We start from the raw sequence: 21,383 nt of genomic DNA, 5'->3' as shown, positions 1-21,383 counted from the left end.
ACGAATGCTCTTAACGGTGCATCGTCACCCAACGGAGCGCCCCTCGAACCCGCAGAGAACCTCAGAGCAAAACTAACCATGGAACTAGAAAGGCTGGGCTAAAGAAGAGAAAAGGGCTGAAAGCGAGGCATTGAGGTTCCACAGGCAGTGAGAGATATATTTGTGGACTCCTTTGCTTCTTTTGTAGACATCTGTAGAACAGTTTTGAAGGTCGATCTTGAAGGGAAACTCAGCCCCGTCTCTTGGCTACAGCGCAGTTAGGTCCCGAGCCTGAAAGATGCCTGCGGCACGTGCACAGTTCGGTTTGCTGCTCCCTTAACTCACCCCCCGGACACGCACGCACACACCCACCCACCCAAGCTCTCTCTCCGCACTTCAGATCAAAAGAGAAGGGGTGGGCTTCTTGCCTGGCCATGCCTCTTTCGCATACTTCTTTTTCTTGGGCTCGTTCACAACTTCGGGATTAAAGACGGCTGGGTTGGGAGCCGGGTTCATGGCGACTGTGGACGGCGCAACCGGAGTCAAGTCCACATCGGGGGCGAGGTTAGGGTAGGGCATGGGCAGGCCCCCGATGAGCGCCGTGCCGTGGATGCTGTGGGCCTGGGCGCCCGTCTCGTTGTGAGTCGGAGGCAGACCGCCGTACAATCCTCCGCTGTAGGGGAAGTTCTGCATGCGCCGTGTCATGGACTCATCCGTGCTCAGGGAGCCCGAGCTGTCCAGTCGTTTTTTCTGTAGTCAGAACAAACATTGATTTAATAGAAATGATCTAATATCAGAGGCATCCTTGCTTAGCCCCACCCACAAGTAAAACCTGCCAACAGGGTTTGAAAGCAAAGACTTGGCTCTGCCACAGAGTTTCTGTGGACGGGAGGGTTTTTGTGCACAGAGTTTAACTTGCTCGCCTCCCCTCCTGTCCTGCTGTGGTCCAGAACACCCCCCCCCCTCGCCCTTGAAATGCTGTTTCGGGAAATCCTCAGAAATGTGCTCCAATGGATCCAAGCTAATTGGCTACCTGCGCTATCGGACCCCCTCAGAGGTTTGTTGCCTCTGAGCATGGAGATTTCATCCCCTCGTCACCCAACTGGCCCCCGCATTCACCTAATCCGATCTCCCATGCATTCACCAAATCCCCTTTGAACACTGGGGCCATCGTCCTGCGACAGAAAATTCTGTAAGACAATGATGCACTGTGTGGAGAAACACTCGGCCTTTCTGTCCTGAATCTCCTGCCATAAACTACGTTGAGTTCAAGCAGTCCTGAACCAGCATGGTGTACAGTAGAGGTTAAGAGGGGCGGACTCTAATCTGGAGAGCTGGGTTTGACTCCCCACTCCTCCTCCATGTGAAGCCTGATGGGTGACCCCAGGCCAGTCACAGTTCTTCCAGAGCTCTCTCAGTCCCACCTACCTAACACGGTGCCAGTTGTGGGGAGAGGAAGGGAAGAAGATTGTAAGCCGCTTTGAGACTCCTTAAGGGAGAGAAAAGCAGGGTACAAAAACCAGCTCTTCTTCCTCACCACTAAAACCATATTTTGTCCTTCTGTAGCAGCAAATCTTTCCCCTCCCCTCTACTTAGCAAAGGTTTGTTCCTTTCCATTAAAACAAAAGGTAGTGATGACTGATGAGACACTTTGCAGAAGGAAGCGTAGGGCTGAGTAACACCCAAAGAACTAAAAGCCCCTTCTTCTGAACTTATCTCTGTGTGCTGCAATGCATTAAGGGGGATTTTCCAAGGGCTGATCTTTCCTCTGTGTCACACTCGGATCTCTGCTTTGCAAGAACAAGAACCACTTCTGTCAAATTGGGTCCCCTCCACCCCAAAACTGCCAGAACTCAATGGAAACTCAGACTAAGGAAGTTGTTTAACAACAGCCCCGCCGTGCTATTAAAATCTTTCCACCCAGTTATATTTTTACTTTCACAAGTGCTCTCTGCAAGGTTCTCGTTGCTTAGGGAACTGATGGCTCATTTGCAGTGGTGCAAGAGATCCTTAGAGCGCCAACTGCATTACCATCGTAAACCAACACTTTGCATTAGAGGCAGAAGAGAAAGAGCAGTGGGAATGTTAGTGGGGTAGTTGCACAAAATGCAATTTAAGGGGGGGCTGCAGGTCAGTGGTCCAACACCAGCTTTGCATGTGAGACAGCCCCAGGTTCAATCTCTGGCGTCTCCAATTAAAAAGGCTGCAGGTAATAGGTGCTGGGAAAGAACTTTCTCCTCCTGAGACCCTGGGGAGTGGCTGCCAGCCTGAGTGGGCAATTCAGGGCTCAACACGGAAAGGGCCATGGCTCAGCGGCAAAGCATCTGCTTGGCATGCAGAAGGTCCCAACTTCAATCCCTGGCATCTCCAGTTAAAAGGATCAGTGACAGGCAATGGAAAAGATCTTTGCCAGAGACCCTGGACAGTGGCTGCCAGTGAGAGTAGTCAATACTCAGGTAGGTGAACCAATGGTCGGACTCAGTGTAAGGAAATTGCAGATACTCATAAAGGAGAGGAGTTAACACCCAGTTGCAGAGAACGTTTTATATGCAAAAAATCCCAGGTTCCGTCCAATGGTAAACTCAACTGGATCATGTAGCTGCATGAAATTGTAAAATTAAAACAACAAAAACAAAAAAACTCTACACAACAACATGTTCCCCGCAGAGCTCGACAGAACAACATTTACTGGTAATCGTCGGCCCAAAAGACAGCTGCTTAGCCTCGGCCAGAGACAGAGTTTTTTCAGCTCTGGCTCCAGCCTGGTGGAACACGCTCCCAAGTGAGATCAGGGCCCTGGCGGGACTTACTACAATTCTGCAGGCCCTGCAAAATGGAGCTGTTCCACCAAGCCTTTGATTGAGGCAGCAGTTGTCTAATTACATCAGCCTCCTCTGCTCTAACCCACCTACGCTGTGCACCACATCAACCTGTACAACAGGTTGGGTATTGGGCCCATTTACTAATACGCCAGTCCTCTCGCCATCATGTAGAAATTAGCTGGGTTTTAGATTTTAATTGGAACTATATGGAAATTGCTTTTATTTGTTTTACTGGCTTCCTGAAACCCACCCTGAGCCCGCTTGCAGGGGAGGGTAGAATAGAAATCCCATAAATAAACAAACAACAAAACCATGCTAAGACAATCCAATGGTGTCTCTGGGTTCTGGATGGCACAACTAGATATTTATTTCCTTCATTTATGCCCCCACCTTTCTCCCCAGTGGGGACTCAAAGCAGCTGACATCATTTTCCTTTCCCCAATTCTATCATCACAACAAACATGTGAAGTAGGTTAGGTTCGAAGCGTGTGACTGGTCTGAAGTCACTGAGCAAGTTTCAATGGCATGCTGGGGATTCGAACCTGTGTTGCCCAGATCCTAGTCTGACATTCTAAATCATTCTAGACACCAAAATGAACCCAGCTGTCCCAGTGAAGCTGGGATTTTTAAAGTCCTTAGTGTGTAATTTGCAGCTGGACCCCCCCAACTCCTCCCAAACATCTTTCCTCAAGGGAAATCTAGTGGGGATGGGGAAGTCAGAAAACTGGCTCCCAGAAGAGGAGGGTGGGTGGGGATCCCAACTCCTTCCCTTCCAGGAACTTCGTCTCTGGGTCCCAGCAAGACTATGGCAAGGAGTTGGAGGCGGGGTCAGAATGCCAAGAGGCAATGTTCCGAACCTTCCACTCCCCACAACTTCTCACTGCATTCCAGGTACCTGGTGAAAGACTGCAGAAGGTCGTCGCCCCCACCAAGATGCCCTAAACCTGCTTTGGCAGGGAGGGCAAAGAAAGAAAGAAAGAAAGAAAGAAAGAAAGAAAGAAAGAAAGAAAGAAAGAAAGAGAGAGAGTGAGAGAGAGAGAGAGAGAGAGAGAGAGATCCCAGTTGGATTACAGAGGCTTGCATTTGCAAACACTAAGACCTTTCTCCATGACATCCCAAGAGCTTGCAAACACAACTCTAAGCCCCTGGGGTGCAACAGAAATATTTCCTGTGGAGGAGGAGAGGAGAGGAGATTGGATTCCTACCCCACCCTTCACTACCCAAAGGTGTCTCAGAGCGGCTTACAAACTTCTTTCCCTTCCCCTCCCCACAACAGACACCCTGTGATGTAAGTGGGGCTGAGAGAGCTCTTGACAGAAACTGCTCTTTTTCAAGAACAGCTCTTATCAGAACTACAGCTTGCCCAAGGTCATCCAGCCAGGTGCAAGTGGAGGAGTGGAGTCTGTGCACTTAACCACTACACCAAACTGGCTCTCAGGAACCGAACTGGGGCGGGAAGAGACAGAATGCCACCTCTCAGCCCAGAGAACAACTGTGAAGATGCAGTCTGATCCACCAGCCCCCTGGTTATGTGGGCCATAATGGAGCCAGGCACCATCATTGGGGTAGCCCATTTAGCAGCAGTCAAGATTCCTTATGGTCCACCTATGTATTGTGCATCCCTGATTTGGGGTAAAGTAACAACACAGGACAAACCATTCCTTCCTCGTAAAAATAAATAAAATTCTCTAAACATCTGTCCACTTTGTTTGGTGGCTCTGGCATTTCACATACATTTCCCAGTTCAACTGCAATCCTTAACACATGTCTTTACCACATTTAATTGAAGTATGTTCCAAGAAAAAAAATGCGTATTCCTAAGTAAATGTGAATGGTCCAGGCTAACCCGATCTCATCAGATCTTGGAAGCTAAGCAAGGTCAGCCCTGGTTGGTACTTGGATGGAACACCACAGAGCCAGGCAATGGCAAACCACCACTGTTCATCTCTTGCCTTGAAAGACCCACGAGGGGTGGTCGTAAGTCAGCTGTGACTTGATGGCACTTCCCACCACCAAATTAGGACTAGGCTGCAGATCTCCAGTTTACACTGATCTAGCAACAGCAGAATCCAAACGCAAAGCACAAACTATCCAGATTTTCAGTCTTGATGGCTTTCTAAAACACCAGCGTACCTTCACTGGAACAACTGCAGTCTGTACCATGTTTCTGAAACGTCCAACAGAAGGGTCCACGTCCTCTGTATGGGTAAAGCGCATTAAAGCACAATAGTTACTTTGTGAAATGGGTTATGAAATGTGCATTCAGCCCTGAAGAAGTTTTTAAGGCAAGGGGGGAGGTCAGAAAAAGGGAAGTTTACTACCAACAACTGACTTATTCAGCAACACTTCTGTGTATTGACACCTTCAGCATTGACTCTGACACTGCCTGACCCATACAGACACCTTACGGCAGTCTCAGTGCAAAGGAGAAGAGGCTCTCTCCCTATTCTCAGCTTGTATTTTTAAAACGTCCTCGAGGAAGCTGAAAGTAGCCAGAGCTCGGCAAAAGAGGTTGCAGTTCTCAAAGCCCACAGACCCCACCTCCCACCTCCCCTTCCTGCCATCTTCATAATCCTCCCTCATCCTCTTCCCTTTTGCCTCCGTGGAAATCTCGCCCTACGTGCCAAGCAAAATGGTCTGGCATGCCACTTTTGACACACGTGCCCAGGGCTGCCCACCTCTGCTCTGTATCAAACATGACTTTGTCTAAGGACCTGACAGGATAGGAAGAGGAATACTGGCGGAGGGGCACCACCATTTTCTAGCACTGGGGTCCCCAATGTTGTGCTCACGGCCGCCATGGCACCAGCCAATACCTTTTGCTAGTGCACACCAAGAGTTTTTAGGGAGTGAGTGGGGCCCGATGGGGCTTTTGCTCAGCAAGGCTTCTGACTGAGCACTGGAGACTGAATTGGCTCCGCAGATTTTTAAATATGTTGCTTCGGCAGCAGCTGCCCCCACACCACCAGGATCTTCACTGTGTGACTGAAGGTAAGCTGCAGCAGTCATTTTGTGGCTCTGCCCACCACACTGTGTCAGAATTCCCACAGGCTCAAAAAGGTTGGGGACCCCTGCTCTAGCTGGTGAAGTTACTGGTTTATGCAGGGAGGTGCCTTAGAAAAGATGGGGTTTTGAAAAGTAAGTAGACAGGCTTGATGGAAACCTTCATGTATGACTGACTGTAGTCAATACCTGGAAGAAGAATCAAGAATGGATCTAAAGTGTTAACCTGGATTGATGATCTCATCGTCATCACTGAACGATACTCTTGAGCTCTTCCGTTTTCGTTTTGGTCTCTGGATATCCAAGTTCCCTTCTTCTATGGTTAACGTGGAGATCCTCTTGTTGTGGGCTGTGTTGAACTCCGTCAGGTTCTACAGACACAAAAGATGGACTGTCAGTACACAGTACCACCTTAAGGCTACATTCCGTTTTTCCTGAATCCCACAAAAAGAACCGAGAATTATGTTAAAAGGACAAAGGTGGTTACAATGCTGGGAGAAGGCCAGGAGGGCAGTTAGCAGCCGGTGTCCCCTGGCTTTGCTGAGGGCAAGAGGCCCATCTGTAACTAGACACAGTTTCACCCAGAGGGATCTAGAAGAGTTTGGCCATTCTTGTCAATCTCTTGGGGAGTGGCTGTGGCTCACTGTGGAACATGTGCTTCACATGTAGAAGGTCCCAGGTTCAATCCCTGGTATCTCCACTTAAAAGAACGATACAGTAGGTGGTATGAACGACCTCTACCTGAGACCTTGAAGAGCTGCTGCCAGTTAAAGTAAACGATACTGACCTTGATGAACCCATGGTCTGATTGTCTGTATAAGGCAGCTTCATTTAAACACAGGTTGCATGCTGCACAAAAGCATGTGCAACATTTTAAAGGCCAAGTTACCTCCCTTCTGGTGCTGCTGATGCTGCAGCTTGATGCTGCAGCTTGATCTAAGGAAATCTTCCCATTTCCTTCTCGAGACAGATCTGAGAAATGGCATTAGTCAGGCAGGAGCCAGTGGAATGAACTCTGTGTGCATAAGGTCTCAGGTTCAATCCCCAGCACTTCCAGTTAATGGACTGTACAAGATCAGAGTCAAGATAAGCACACTTGGTATGTTCATGAGAGAACGCTCAAGGTTAAGGAAGGGAGGGGTTGAAACTAGCATATATTTTGCTCATAAAATGTACCAGGTTCAGTTCCTGTCATCTCCAGTGAAAGCGATCTCAGGTAGTGGGAGCTGGGAAAGATCCTTCACTGCCTGAGATTCTAGAGAATTTTTGCCAGTCAGAGGAGACAACATACAGGGCTATCTGCACCAGCCATCTGCACCTGGATTAGGGAGGTTTCAAGGCCCGTTTAGGTACTCACGTCTAACTCTGTCTCCTCTTCAGGTAGGCCAAGCAATCCCTTGAGCTCATCGTCCTCGGTGGACATTTTCTCATCTCCTTTCACTGCGGAGGGCAACGTCTGAGGCTTTTCTCTCAGAGTGTAGGCCCGCGTAGAGGCGCCGAATGAAACCGTCGAGTCAATGGGAATCTGCTGTGGCTTGTGAGGTTCCAAACGAATGTGACCCAAGAACGTGCCATGTGCTGGACATTTTGGGGAACGAAAAAACAACAACACACACAGAGAAAAACCATTAGCTATCAACATGCTTCTTTAAGCTTCATGGAGAGTTGTTTTACTTTACTTGATTGGGAGGAGGGGAGATTCTTTTGAGCCACTGCGGTTGAAGTGTTGGATGTGAATCCCGGAGACCCAAGTCTAAAGGCCCATTCTGCCATGGAAGCTCGCTGGGTGATCATGGGCCAGTCACTCTCTCCCTCTCTATCTAACCTATCTCACAAGGTTGGCTGTTGTAAGGATAAAATGGAGGGGGGCAGAATGACATTGGAAGCCCCGCATTTGATCCCCACAGGGGAGAAAAGACGGATATAAAGACCTAAATAAATAAAGGTTACTGTCTCTCTCGCTGTAGCACCCCTTCAAAGACATTGCTCTGTTACCTACGGGACAGGCCCTTAAAGTAATCCACTTTATTCTCCACCTTGGGCCATCCTACAGTGTGGTGTTCATTACTGTGTCTGCCCCACTCCTCCAAGGCCAAGGTGGCCCTCTGATAGGAGAAAAAAGGACAAGAATATACAGAAATACGCACAAGCAAATACAGCAGTGGTGACACTTGCTTGGCAGCTTTAAGCCCTGTTAGGCTTTGCACCTTCCTTTGAAAAGCTGCAAGGTGGTGTCGCGAGCCCCCAGCCCGGGAGCTCAAAGTATCTGAAATGTACCCAAGTCATGTAACTGTGGCCCTAGTGATAAAAGCCTACAGTCCCCCAGAAGCCTGGAGGAGCTTGGAGATGTTGCAACAACGGTTGCCATGGGGAAGGAAGATGTCACTTGGAAATGATGCACAGCAGGGAGCTACCTCAAGGGCATCACCTCTCCCTCCAACTCCCATCCTCCTCAGCCATGGGAGGTGGGAGGTGTGTGTTTAAGGCTTTTTAAAGAAGTGAAACGCTGGCCCGTGTTTGTTCGTTACTTGAATGCAAAGAGAAAAGACACATGCTCCTCAGAGATACAATTTTAACAATCCCCTCTACTGCTCTACCCCCCCCCCAAGTTGATTATCGACCAACTTACTGCTGTTGAGATCTAGAAGAAAAACCCTTTTCAGATGTTTGTGGTAGACCAAGGCAGCGTGGACTCGGGAGCAGGATTGGTGGTCGATGGTGAAGTCACACAGGTCAGGGTTTCTTCCAAAGAGATAGTATTTCTTCTCGTCAATTATCAGTTTCTGAGACAAGACATCAGATGACAGATGGCAACGTTAAGACTCCTGCATTTTTGCTGAAACCCAGTAAAAGTGTGGAGCCAAAAACCTGAAAGAACCTGGTACCAAACTGTAGCATATCACCCAGAGGAGGAGAACAGAGAGAGACTGCATCCTACCCCAGAAGTCTGAGGATACCCCAAATGGATTAGATGAAGCTGGAAGTGAAACAGAATCCAGCTAGTTTGATGGATGGAACTATCTTTGGTACAATTTCTGCATTTCATACCACATATACTATTCAAACCAAGAACGGAAACACTAGTTGGAAAACACCTTCAGTAGCACAAATGAAAACAAATGCTTTGATTCAGTAAGGGCAATGAAGCCTGAGTTCCTATGTCTCCCTTGGCACAACCCTGGAAAGCCCAAGCCAAGCCAAACATTTTATTTATTTATTTACTTCTTTACCTCTCACCCTTCTCCCCACTGAAGACCCAAGGCGGCTTACAGCATTCTCTTCTCCATTTTATCTTCACAACACCCCTATCAGGTAGGTTAGGCTGAGAGGGTGTGACTGCCCCAAGGCCACCCGGCAAACTTCCATGACGGTGGGGATTTGAACCTGGCTCTCCCAGATCCTGGTCGAAAACACTCTAACTGCTACACTGGCTCAAATATGGATGTGCAGCTGTCTAGACAGGATCCATCTTTGTTTGCATAATACTATTTTAGGTCCTTGCAGTGGCAGAATATCAGGCTTTCATCGGAGTCTCACAGAAAAGCAGTAACATGAATCTTTCTGGGCCTTACAAAGAATAGTAACAGGACCACTGTAAACTCTGCTCAACTGAGACTAAACATCATGGGACTAAACCTAACCCTGCTTATGGGCTTAAATGGCCCTGTCTTTTGCAAGACTTGCAGGTGGCTCCCCCCAACCCACCCCATCACAATTTATTCTGCCTTCTCCTTTCACAGCTGCATGTTTTCTTCATTAGATTCCTGTAAGGCAAATATTCCCTTCCATTATAACCAAGGCACTGGCATCCTACAATGGCTACATTGCAATTTATAGTATGAAATTGATGGCTTAGGCTACACAGAATCACACTGCAACTCTATTTTATTTATTATTTATTTATTATTTACATTTATATCCCGCCCTCCCCGGAGACTCTAACAGTGCAATCCTATACAGAGTTACTCCAGATAAAGCCCGATGATTTAAACTGGTTTTGACCAGGGTAACTGCAGAGGAATGGGCTGTCAACTACTCATGCAAGGCTGTAAGCCTACATACTTGGAATGAAGTCCCGTTCAAAGAGAAGGGAGTATGAGTCGATTACTGTGCAAAGAGATGGAAATTCATTTCCTGCTAGGAAGAGAGAAAGGGCCATTGGTACTTACCAAGAAGGGTCCTTCTCCTCTGAGATAAGGAGGACATCTTGCTGGGTGTTTAGGGAGGCAGGAACTAAACTTCACTTCCTGTCCTCTTGGTGGGACACGCCCCTTCAACTCAGTTTGGGAACTCCAAGCAGCAGTAATAACTGAAACAAACTTTAAACAACTGAATCAACACGTCTTAATTGCAAAATTGCAACCTGTTGGCATAGAAGGAGCAAAGAAGACAGGAAGGACTTCTTTACATAAGAGAGAACAGTGTTAGAGAAAGGAATGAGAAAAGGGGAAGAGTGACGATGACGTGGGAGGGGCCAAGATGTCTTCCTTATCTCAGAGGAGAAGGACCCTTCTCGGTAACTACCAATGGCCCTTTCTCCCTCTGAGAGGAGGACATCTTACTGGGACCTCCCATAGCAGTGTCCTCAGTATCTGGGTGGGTCATCATCGGCCTCTGTCAGGACCTGTTGAAGGACTCGACATCAGCTGAGTCAAAGACATTAATCCTGTAGTGCCATATAAACGTGGAAACGGAGGACCACCTGGCTGCCTTGCAAATTTCTTCTACAGTGGCTTGGCTAGAAAAGGCTGCATTAGTTGCTGCACTTCGGATTGAGTGAGCCATTATGCCAGGCAGAGGAACCAGCTTCTGTGCCCTATAGGCCTCAGCGATACAGGACTTAAGCGTAGAGCTGATGGTGGACTCAGACATTTTACATCCCTTACTGGGCGGAAAGACGGAAATAAAGAGTGATTCCGACTTCCTGAAGCTGCCAGTACGGTGGAGATAGGTCTTCAAAGACCTGTGAACATCCAATGTGTGCCAAAGTTTTTCCTTTGGATGGGATGAATTTGGACAAAATAAAGGGAGACAGAGCTCCTGTGATCTATGGAACCGAGAGTTCACTTTAGGTTGAAAGGTAGGATCTGTGACCAGCACCACTTTGTCCTTGTGAAAAGCACAAAACCTGGGGTTAGCGGAAAGAGCACTGAGCTCTGAGACCCTACAAGCCGACATCATGGAGACTAGAAACAAGGTCTTCATTCATAACCACTTGAGGGAGACCTCCTTAATAGGCTCAAAGGGATGCTTAGGTCGTTGATGACCAGATTGAGTTTCCACGTGGGGAACCGATGAGATGTTGGCGGATCCTGAAGTGATGCTCCCTTAAGGAAGCGATGAATGTGTGGATGTCTGGATAAGCCCCAGCCCTTAAAGGTAGGTAGGACTGTGGATAGGGCCGCCACTTGTCTGCGTAATGTTGATGCCTTTAGGCTGGAATCATGCCCATCTTGAAGGAAGGCTAGGATATTCCGAATGTGAGGCTTAAGAGGGTCGATCTTCTTCCTCTTGGTCCATCTCACGAAGGCTTTCCAGGTGGTATTGTAGATTCGGCAGGTGGATTGCCGTCTAGAGGCCAGCATGGGATCAGACACCTTGTCGGAGTAGCCTAGTTTGCGGAGGCGCTCCCGCTCAATCGCCAGGCGGTCAAACGCAGCCAGCTTGGGTCTGAATGCCAAATGGGTCCCTGGGACAGCATGTCTGGGTTCACCAGCAGAGGTAAGGATGGTCGAAGGGCCAGACTTTGAAGTTCGGAGAACCACGGTCTCCTTGGCCAATAAGGAGCCACCACTATGATTTCCGCCTTTTGTTCCAATATCTTCCGTAGAAGCCTTGGGAGAACTGGAGTTGGTGGGTATGCAAACAGAAATCCGGGAAGCCATTGAGACATCAGTGCGTCTGTTGCTTCCACTTCCCGGTGGTAGAATCTGGTGAAGAACCGCTGGACCTTGAAATTGAGTGGGGACGCAAACAGGTCCACTACTGGGTGACTGAAATGTTCCATGATGAGTTGAAACAAATTCTGCTTTAGGGACCATTCCCCCTCTTGTAAGCGGCATCGACTGAGCCAATCCGCTTTGGTGTTCAGGACTCCCTTTACATGCTCGGCCTTGACGTAGGCTATGTTGAGTTCTGCCCACTTCAGCAGCCTGGAGGTTTCCTGGTGAAGTTGTGAAGATCTGGAACCCCCCTGGCTGCTTTCGCAGAGATGTTGTCCGTCCTGATCAACACGTGTCGCCCGGCAATCTGGGGTTGGAAGTGTATCAGAGCTAGCCTGATCAGCTCTAAAAGATTGATAGGTAAGCTCCTTTCCTCTTTGGACCACTGACCCTGCACTGGGGTATTGTCCAGGACAGCACCCCAACCCTGAAGGCTGGCATCGGTGACAATTTGTTTCCAATCTTCGGTGTGGTATACCCGGCCACGTCTCAGATTTCACATGCTAGTCCACCAGGATAGGCTGGGTCTTCACCTGATGGGACAATCTGATGGGAAGCTCCTCTCGGTTCATAATCCTGACCTGATGAGGCTGCAGGAGTTGTTGGAGAGGTCTCGCATGCATGTGGGCCCATGGCACCGTGTCAATGCAGGAAATGAATAAGCCCATCAGTTTGGCGAGAGTCATCAAAGAGGATTGCTTGCTCTTGATGACCTGATGACAAATCAGATTGATCTTTTCTGCCTTGGAACTGGGCAGAAACAGGCAGTTCTGTGTCGTGTCTATGATGACCCCTAGGTGTTCCAACGACTGAGATGAAATCAGACAGCTTTTCTCCAGATTGACTAGAAATCCGTGAGCCTGCAGGCAACTGATGGTTTCCTTGATCATCCAGATATGGGTGGACATGGACCCCCTTTTCCCGTAACAAGACAATGGGGTGTATTACGGTAGCATCTTGGAAAATACCCTTGGGGCGGTAGAGAGGCCAAAGGGCAGGACTCTGAATTGCCAGTGTTGATGGTTGACACAGAATCTCAGGAAACGTCTGTGTCCGATGCAAATGGGCACATGGAGGGTATGCCTCTGTGAGGTCGATAGACGCCAGGAACTCTCCCGGTTGGAGGACCTCCATGATGGATTGAAGGGGTTCCATCCGGAAATGTCTTAGTTTCACAAACTTGTTTAGAAGTTTTAAATCCAGGATGGCCCTCCAGATGCCATTTCTTTTCGGAACCGTGAAGAATATCGAGTACACTCCGTGTTCCCTCTCGGAAGGAGGAACTGGCTCTATGGCCCGAATGCTGTAAAGGTGTTGTATAGCGTCCATGGTTCTGAGCATATTGGTTGGGTCACACACACATACATAGACCTTTATTGGCATAACACAGCAGCAAAGAGAACAATGAAGCAAATAGAAAATAAATAGCACGAAGTAATGGATTATAACAATTTACCCCATGCTGCACCAACAAGGAATCATTTTTATAAACTTCTCGGAAATAATAGACTCAGTTGAGAATATAGCAATTCTAAAAAATACAAGGGGGTTAAGGTTTGTACGCCCCTACTCTAAGCTTCCAAACACAGGCTAAGAATTCGGCAACAGACAAAGTAATTGCCGGGGACTTATCAGACAATAAAATGTTAAGATCACTGTTAGTCGGGTTCCTTGTGGTAGGTTGTTGTTGTTCAGTTGCACAGTTGAATCCGACTCTTCGTAACCCCACGGACCAGATCACGCCAGGCCTTCTGATCTTCCGCTGTCCTCTGAAGTTTGCTCAACTTCATGTTCGTTGCATCTATGACACTGTCTAACCATCTCATCCTTTGCCGTCCCCGTCTTCTTTGACCTTCAATCTTTCCCAGCATCAGGGTCTTCTCCAGTGAGTGCTCCCTTCTCATTTGGTGGCCAAAGTATTTGAGCTTCAGTTTCATTATCTGGCCTTCCAGGGAACAGTCAGGGTTGATTTCTTTGAGGATTGACTGATTTGATCTCCTTGCAGTCCAAGGAACTCTCAAGAGTCTTCTCCAGCACCATAGTTCAAAAGAATCTATTCTTCGGCGCTCGGCCTTCCTTATAGTCCAACTCTCGCAGCCATACATGACTACTGGGAATACCATTGCTTGGACCATGCAGACTTTTGTTGGCAGGGTGATGTCTCTACTTTTTATCATGCTGTTGAGGTTCGCCATCGCTTTCCTCCCAAGGAGCATGCGTCTTTTAATTTCATGGCTGCTGTCACAGTCTGCGGTGATCTGGGATCCCAGGAACGTGAATTCTGTCACTACTTCCACAACTTCCCCTTCTATTTGCCAAGGAGTGAAGTGGGGACTAATCAGATAGCTACGCATAGTAGAATATTGAGGACAATGTAGAAGGATATGAGCAACTGAATCAGGTTCACTATAGAGACAATTGCATAAGGGAGCGTGGAGAACAGACTCCATAGCTCCCAGCATTAATTGTTTGGGCTTCCATATCCCAAATCCTCCTCCGTACCACCTGCAAAATAGCTGTTTCACCACAATTGTACAGGGAGGCCAAATCAATTCCCATGGTTTTGATTTTCTCCACTATAATTTGTGACCAAGTAGAAATATATGGGTCTGCAAGAAGCTGAGCAATAAGGCTGTTAGGGGGTGGTTGGGTCTTTGGCAGTTGGTGAGGGGACATATTGATCTGGTGGATTGGTCTGGAGCTCGATGGAGTAGCCCTTAGAGGTAACTTCTCGTGACCAGTTGTCTGTGTTTGAGTCGACCCATTGTTGATGGAACAGTAGGCATCCCCTGAAGCATAGTCATGTTTTGGGAGCTTTGTTGTCTCTGCCAGATTTGTCATCTCTGGGAGAGAAGTACTTGCCTGATCGATTTCTTCAAAAGTTCTGTCTGTTGGTTTCCCAATTAGACCTTCTACTATCTAATCTGTAGGAGGGTCTTTGGCCACGAAAGGAGAAATTTCCGGAGCTCCTGTAGTCTGATCTGCCCAGAGACTTGAACATAGCTTTTTTCTTATCTTTAGTCTCGATGAGAATCTTGTCTAAAGAATCGCCAAATAAACGATCACCCTGAAAAGGGTAAGCAGTAACAATAGTATTTGCGTGTAGGTCCGCCTGTCACGTCCGGAGCCAGAGGATTCTTCTTGCTGCTACTGTGGAGGCCAGAGCTCTGGAAGAAAAGATCATGGCATCCAAGGTGGCATCTGCTGAAAATGAAGAGGCCTGCAGGAGCCTATTGGCACCCTCTGCCAGACGCTTGTTAGAGTCAGAGATGAGTTGTACCATCTTTTTACACCAGGCTATGGAAGCTCTCACAACGACAGTGGCGGTGGCTGAGGCCCTGATGGCCATGGCAGTGGCCTCGTGGGCTTTTCTCTGTGCGAATTCTGCTTTTCTATCCAGGCTGTCTCTCACCATGCCTTCTCCATCCTCCGAGAGCAATCCTGAAGTCTGGAGCACAGTTATTGGAGCATCCACCAGAGGGACCTGCAAGAGCTTATCAGTAAAGACAGGTAAAGTATACAATTTCTTAACATTAGGGGGGCAGTGTTTGTTAGCCATAGGCTTGGCCCACTCCTTTACTAGCTGTTTTTCTAAGAACTCAGGAAAGGGAAAGACTTTCTGTGTTCCAGGAGTTCTGGGAAAGTAATCCTTACTTCCTCTGGGTCTAAAGTCATCAGAGCCGCTAGGATCATCTGGTTTTGGCTTAGGTTGAAGCTCTAAGGCAGACAAGGTCTTTTTAAAGCAAATATTGATAGCCCTCATACTTGAAAAACCTCATAGAAGGTTCAGGGACCTCCATCTCCTCTTCCTCCTCCTCATCGGATAGGAATTCTCCTTCCTCCCTATCTCCCAACTCAGTATCCTCAGCCTGTGAAGGATCCCAGGCATGGCAGTCAGGCATAGCAGAGAGGTAATCCTTTCTAGCAGCCTTGGTGGGCCAGTGAGGTTTATGTTCCTCAGGACAATGGTAGACTGGGTCCCCCTGGGCAAGATGGCCTGGGCAGGAATGTGAGGGGCCTTGACCCCCATCTCCAGTGGAGGAACCCTGATGGAAGTTGGTAATTTCCTCTCTCATAGCCTGTCTAAAACGCCATCATAATTTCCGGTGTAAAAATCACGCTACCGCCCCTTTCGGGGTTACTCACCAGTAGTCCCGCTGGCGTATCAGGTGCTTGACTGGGGACCTCCGGCTCAGTTTGGGTGTTAGGAATGTAGGAGACATCGGTAGCCTCCGTTGCCTGGCTTATGGAAGCTGCTAAAGCCGCCCCACAGCCTTCTGTTCTTCAGGGGTTCTCCTTCTAGCGGCTGTAGCCAAGATGGCGCCCGCTGCGTGCTCCGGGTCCGGAGGAGGCAGCCGCTTTTTGGCACGCTTTTCTTTTGGCGCTGTTAAGCTCTTTGCGGTGGCTGAGGAAGAAGCCGCGGCTTTTCCTTTGTTCGTTTGGCTCTTTGGGGTGGTGGTGGTCTCTCTCTCTTTCCCCAAAAGGAAACCATCTGAGCCATTCCGACATGCTCCAGCCGGGCGTCGGACGGGCAGAGGATTGCCGGAGAAAGGGAATAGAGTAAAGGAGAAACCAGCGTAGGCAAGAGAGGAGAGAGAAATCAGAGGCAGAGGAGGAGAAAGAATTGAAAATGAAACCAAAGGCACGAGTGCCAACTTCATGCTGCTCTCCCTATCGAGGCAGGAACAAAACTGAGCTGAAGGGGCGTGTCCCACCAAGAGGACAGGAAGTGAAGTTTAGTTCCTGCCTCCCTAAGGATAGGGTGGGAAACACCCAGCAAGATGTCCTCCTCTCAGAGGGAGAAAGGGACCTCAACATTTAACAGTGGATTTAAATGAAGGTACAGCTAGCATATTTGCCACTTTCACTTATGTCTCTTACTTCACACATTTCCTAGTGCAGAAGTGTTATGAATTGAACCTAGAATCTTAAAGATTTCTTGCGGCAAGCAACAAAAATAACCAAGAACACCACCCCATAAAATCATGACCTCATTTGGCACCTTCAGCTTCTGTCAGATCACACTGTGGCTACTGTGAAATCATTCAACACGCCCCCCCACCTCCCACTATTACAGCACAACTCCAGCTGTGCTGAGACCAAACACTATGCAAAGAAATTATGTTAATGTGAATTAAGCTACATAAGGAAAACATTCAGAGCATCTGGCTGCAGCTTTCCAGCGATGACATGCTACTTGGGTGGCAAGATGGGTCCAAGTTGGGCAAGCTTCCAGAAAAGGCCTAGGTATCAGTGGGCACGCGGGTGCCAAAACACTATACTTTTAAGCATTACTTTCCCCATGGTGCTGCTGCTGATAAAATCACAAAGAACTTGACAAGGGGAGGAAAGTAGGAACAGATAATCAGGAATGCTTCACTGGTGTCCAAGATCTAAAAACTTGTCTGTGCCTCTGAGCTATAACCCAGTGTGTTCCTTTGCACACTCGAGCTTCATCACTTCAGGGCTTGATTTAATGTCGCACTTCTTGGACCCAGCCATCACTAGCTACCCCTCTGAACTCTAAATGAGCACTGGAGGAGAGATGGCTTGGTTAGTATCAAGTGCTTCCTGACAAACTTTGTAGGGATGAAACTCATAATTTGTACACAAGAAGCTGCCCTATACTAAATCACACCCTTGATCAATTATGGCCAGTACTGTCTACTCAGACTGGCAGCTGCTCTCCAGGATCTCAGGCAAAGGTCTGTCACATCACCTGATCCTTTTTAAACTTGAGATGCTGGGGATTGAACCTGGGACCTTGTGCATGCCAAGCAGATGCTCTGCCAGTGAGCCACGGTCCCTCCCCAACTGTAGCTGCCAATCAGGGTGTGACAGCTTTCAGGTTTGCAGTGCTAAAGAGCAGATCTAACTGCTTATAGTCCAAATCGTGAGACCATGTGAAGAACAGGTGGTGAGAGATACAAGAAACATTATCCATCTCCCAAGAGTTATTGCAAGGATGGTTGAAACATAAACTTAGATCCAACATGGCAACAGGTTTACCTATAGAGTTTGCCACAGATGCTCTGAGCCAGCATCAAAGAAGAATACACCCTCTAAATGTTGCTCGCTGTGTTTTATGCTTCAGATGGGTAGCTGAAGCAATTAACACCAGAAGTATATTCCTCTGTATCGATTTTCATACCTCAATAAGTTTGTCTCCTTTGACTACATCCAGGTGTAGTCCTGGTGGAGGTTTTCCTGCCCTAAGTGAAAAAAAGGAACAAGTTTTGTTTAGGAATGGTTGAAAGTAGCCTTTGTAATCCCTGTATCTAAAGTTACTATGACAACAAAAAAACTTCTTTCTTGACTGGCAGGCATTTCAGCTCTCACTCCTGCTTTTCATTATGAGATAAAATAGTAACTATTTAAGCTCCCCCACCCCGCAATGTTTACTTATACCCTGCCTTTCTCCGGGAGACTCAAGGTGGATTACAAAATATTTTTAAAAATGCAATAAGAAAACACAAGAGATCTAGGAAATGGTGCAATAGGAGCAGGGTAACAAAATTAGAAAACAATGGAAACAATAAGACATGACATACCAGAAAGGCCGAAGACAATGTAGTAAAAGAAGATACATACAATACACAGTGCAATCAATTATAATCCTCTTTCCTTATAAAATCACCCTTCTGAACCATTCCATTATTCTACAGCTCTATTCTGATATTAGGTGGGGGGGATAACTGGGTGTGATGACTATGAAATGTGGAGTTCCAATGCCAAACCTCAGAGCTACTAGCTCCTCAGCTTAATTGGAATGCTACATAAATCACTATCTTTGGATGCTGCCACTCACAAGCTAAGCTCTGCACAAACCTTAAGAGAGGAATTAAAGACTTTAGTGACATGCATCTTTTGGCAACACCACCAATTATTATTTATCCCTTTGGCAAATTGGGGGGGGGGACGGACCCACAGGACTGTGTCTGCCAGTACGATGATATTTCTGTATTGTTCAAGAATTGTGCTATTCCTCCCTCCACATACATATGTACAGAGAAAATCACGTCTTTTTCATTAGGAGGATCAAATTCCACTGACATTTCAGGAGGTCTGACAAGTTCTCATCTGTTGTGTTTTCCCATCACTCCTTACCTCACTAACAGAACTTAAACTGGCTGTCAGAATTGTTTCCTGGAGAGGGGTAACTCTTCTTGCATAGGGCAGAAAGAAGCAACCAGGTGTGCAACCCCCTCCCATCTCCTTTCCTAGAAGTGGGCATTTGCTTCTGTTGAAAGCAATGGTATAGGGTGGTAAATCTCCCAGAAAATTTTTCCAATGGTATATTTTTCCATAGAAAATTTTCCACCCCACATATGTAAATATAGTCTGTTTACATTTGTCAGAGCTGTTGTACTGAAAAGCAATTATGCTAGGTGGGCTAAATGTGGAATATGAAGCATGGACAAACCTCAGTAGTTGTGCATGGTCCAGGCTTGTACATGATGGTATCTGCCTTCTTTTGCTAACGTTATTTCAAATTTGCTAACATCCTTTAAAAGGTTATCTTAAGTCGGAAGTGACGTGACAGCACTTAACACATGCAACATTCTTTAAATATTTAAATTATTTATTTAAATTCAAATCATGGGTTCATTTTGTGAGTGCAACAACTATTAGTGCAACTACACACACTTGTGACCTTTAACCTAAGGTGGAAAAAACTGCATGCAAAGTTGTAGGATAGGTACACTGTGGTGCACATCCTAAATCTACACACAAACAGGGAAATGCCACTGCAACTCCAGAGAGTTGCATTCCCCCCCCCCTATTTTGGTCAAAAGGCCCAATCTGAATTGCTATCCAAATTTTACCCTTCAACTACATAAAGATATTCCTGTTCATTATCTTTCCTCCAAGATATGTCACAAGGCCAAAATAACAGCACAGTCCTAAGCAATGTCACATCCACTGACATTACTAGGTTTAAAAGGTGTCACTCTGTTTAGGACTACACCACTAGAATGTATCTAATGACAGCTGTGGAGAATGGAGGAGAAACACTTCCCAAAAAGTAACAGGTTGGCTCTAGCTCATATAGGAAACCTTTCCAATAACACTACATGTAGATGTAATTATTCAGTTGCAAGGCAACAACATTCTTCTCAGGCTCTTTTGACAAGCAGCATTTATTTTTCCCATTCGCAGCCACCCTTTTTAACTTCGCACAGGATGGCACAAGGAACATGCTTTCTGGCCATGCTCAGAGGCACACTCTTTGTGCTCACATCACATCGATCTCTTAAGGTGTAAGACACATGCATCCTGCACATGCTCGGGGGTGCCAGCTTGGTCTAAGGAATATACATACTCGGAGGCGCCAGTATGGTTTAAGGAATACAGTTTGGTCGAAGGAATTCCCATGCTCAGAGGCACCAGGTGGCGTGAGCAATACATACACTTCCCGTGCTCAGAGACACCTTTTAAAATTACTCAGCGTGTGCAAAGGCAGAGGGCGACAATAAAAAACAGGTTCAGGGGCTGAAGCCAGGCCGCCTATTGGCAAGCCCCCTCTTTTCCCCCTCAACCAAAGGGGGTTGCAGCAGCTACACTCTGGCCCTCCCGTACTAATGATATTCCTGTTCCCTCTCCTCAAGAAATCCAGCCCCCTCAGACTTGGCGAGCACCGTCCCCGCTCTCCACGGCCACAGGGCCCCCACCCTCACCAGGTCGGACAGTCAAAGAGAGGGAGGCTCCCGCCGCCACCGGCAGAGTTCGCGTTCGCCGCCATCTTGCGACTGCCCCCATTCACTGGGCGCAGGGCATGCTGGGAAGCTGGAAGACCCGGCGGAGGGGGTTGATCCCAGCATGCCTCGCACGGAGGTGGGAAGGGGGAGGGAGGAGAGGCGGCCGCGGCGGGTCGATGGCCAGGAACGCGTCTCGAGCGCGGAGTCATGGCAACACTGCAAAAAGAGCGGGAAGCCGGTAGGAAGAAGGGAGGGAGCGCTACGCTGCGCTTTTTCTGTCGTTCAGCGTTCGGTTCTGTCAGCATCGGACGCCGCCGCCATTTTGGCGGCCGGGCTGGTTGACAGCGAAGCCAACCAAGGCTTGAGATTCTGTGTAAACAGTGTTCGTTGTGAAAGAGCTTGGGAGGGTTTCGTTTTGTTTTAAAGCGTCCAATAAAGTTTAAATGCCGCTATTCAAAGTGTCCACACGCAAAAGAAGGATCTTTAACAGAAGTCCAGGAAAAGGGAAGTTTAGCTCTTAGAATCACAGAGTTGGAAGGGACCTCCGGGGTTTATCTAGTTCAACCCCCTGCACGATGCAGGAAATTCACAAATACTTCCCCTCCACACCCCCGGTGACCCCCGTTCCATGCCCAGAAGATGACAAAAATCTTTCCGGATCACTGGCCTGGAGAAAATTGCTTTCAGACCCCAATGTGGCCACCAGCATTTCCCTGGGCGTGTAAGAAAGGGCCACAAGAACTAAGCACTGATGCAACCCTTCCTGCCCTCCCTCTCATGATCTGCCTGAGTCCACAGAATCAGCATTGCTGTCAGACGGCCATGTAGCCTCTTTTTAAAACCCTACAAAGGAGGAGAGCCCACCACCTCCCGAGGAAGCCTGTTCCACTGAGGAATCACTCCGTCAGGAAGTTCTTCCTAATGCTTAGCTGAAAATT

At 47.7% G+C, this 21,383-nt stretch overlaps 1 protein-coding gene across 1 annotated transcript; it reads right to left on the bottom strand.

The window, feature by feature from the left end:
• Nucleotides 1–301: 301 nt before the first annotated feature.
• Nucleotides 302–20,506, bottom strand: PPP1R8 (protein phosphatase 1 regulatory subunit 8). Its single transcript, XM_015418633.1, has 7 exons — nt 20,425–20,506; nt 17,898–17,958; nt 8,434–8,587; nt 7,162–7,382; nt 6,031–6,175; nt 4,935–4,999; nt 302–729 (listed from the first exon to the last, which is right to left on the bottom strand). Exons 1-7 carry the CDS (start codon nt 20,487–20,489, stop codon nt 376–378), a joined length of 1,065 nt encoding a protein of 354 aa, XP_015274119.1. The 5' UTR covers nt 20,490–20,506; the 3' UTR covers nt 302–375.
• Between the last annotated feature and the right edge of the window lie 877 nt (nt 20,507–21,383).

This window comes from Gekko japonicus, unplaced genomic scaffold (genome assembly GCF_001447785.1).
Source record: "Gekko japonicus isolate JY-2015 unplaced genomic scaffold, Gekko_japonicus_V1.1 scaffold524, whole genome shotgun sequence".
In the NCBI taxonomy this organism is placed as follows: Eukaryota; Metazoa; Chordata; class Lepidosauria; order Squamata; family Gekkonidae; genus Gekko; species Gekko japonicus.
The sequence above is the reverse complement of the archived record's forward strand: the minus strand, read 5'-3'. Positions and strand labels throughout refer to the sequence as shown.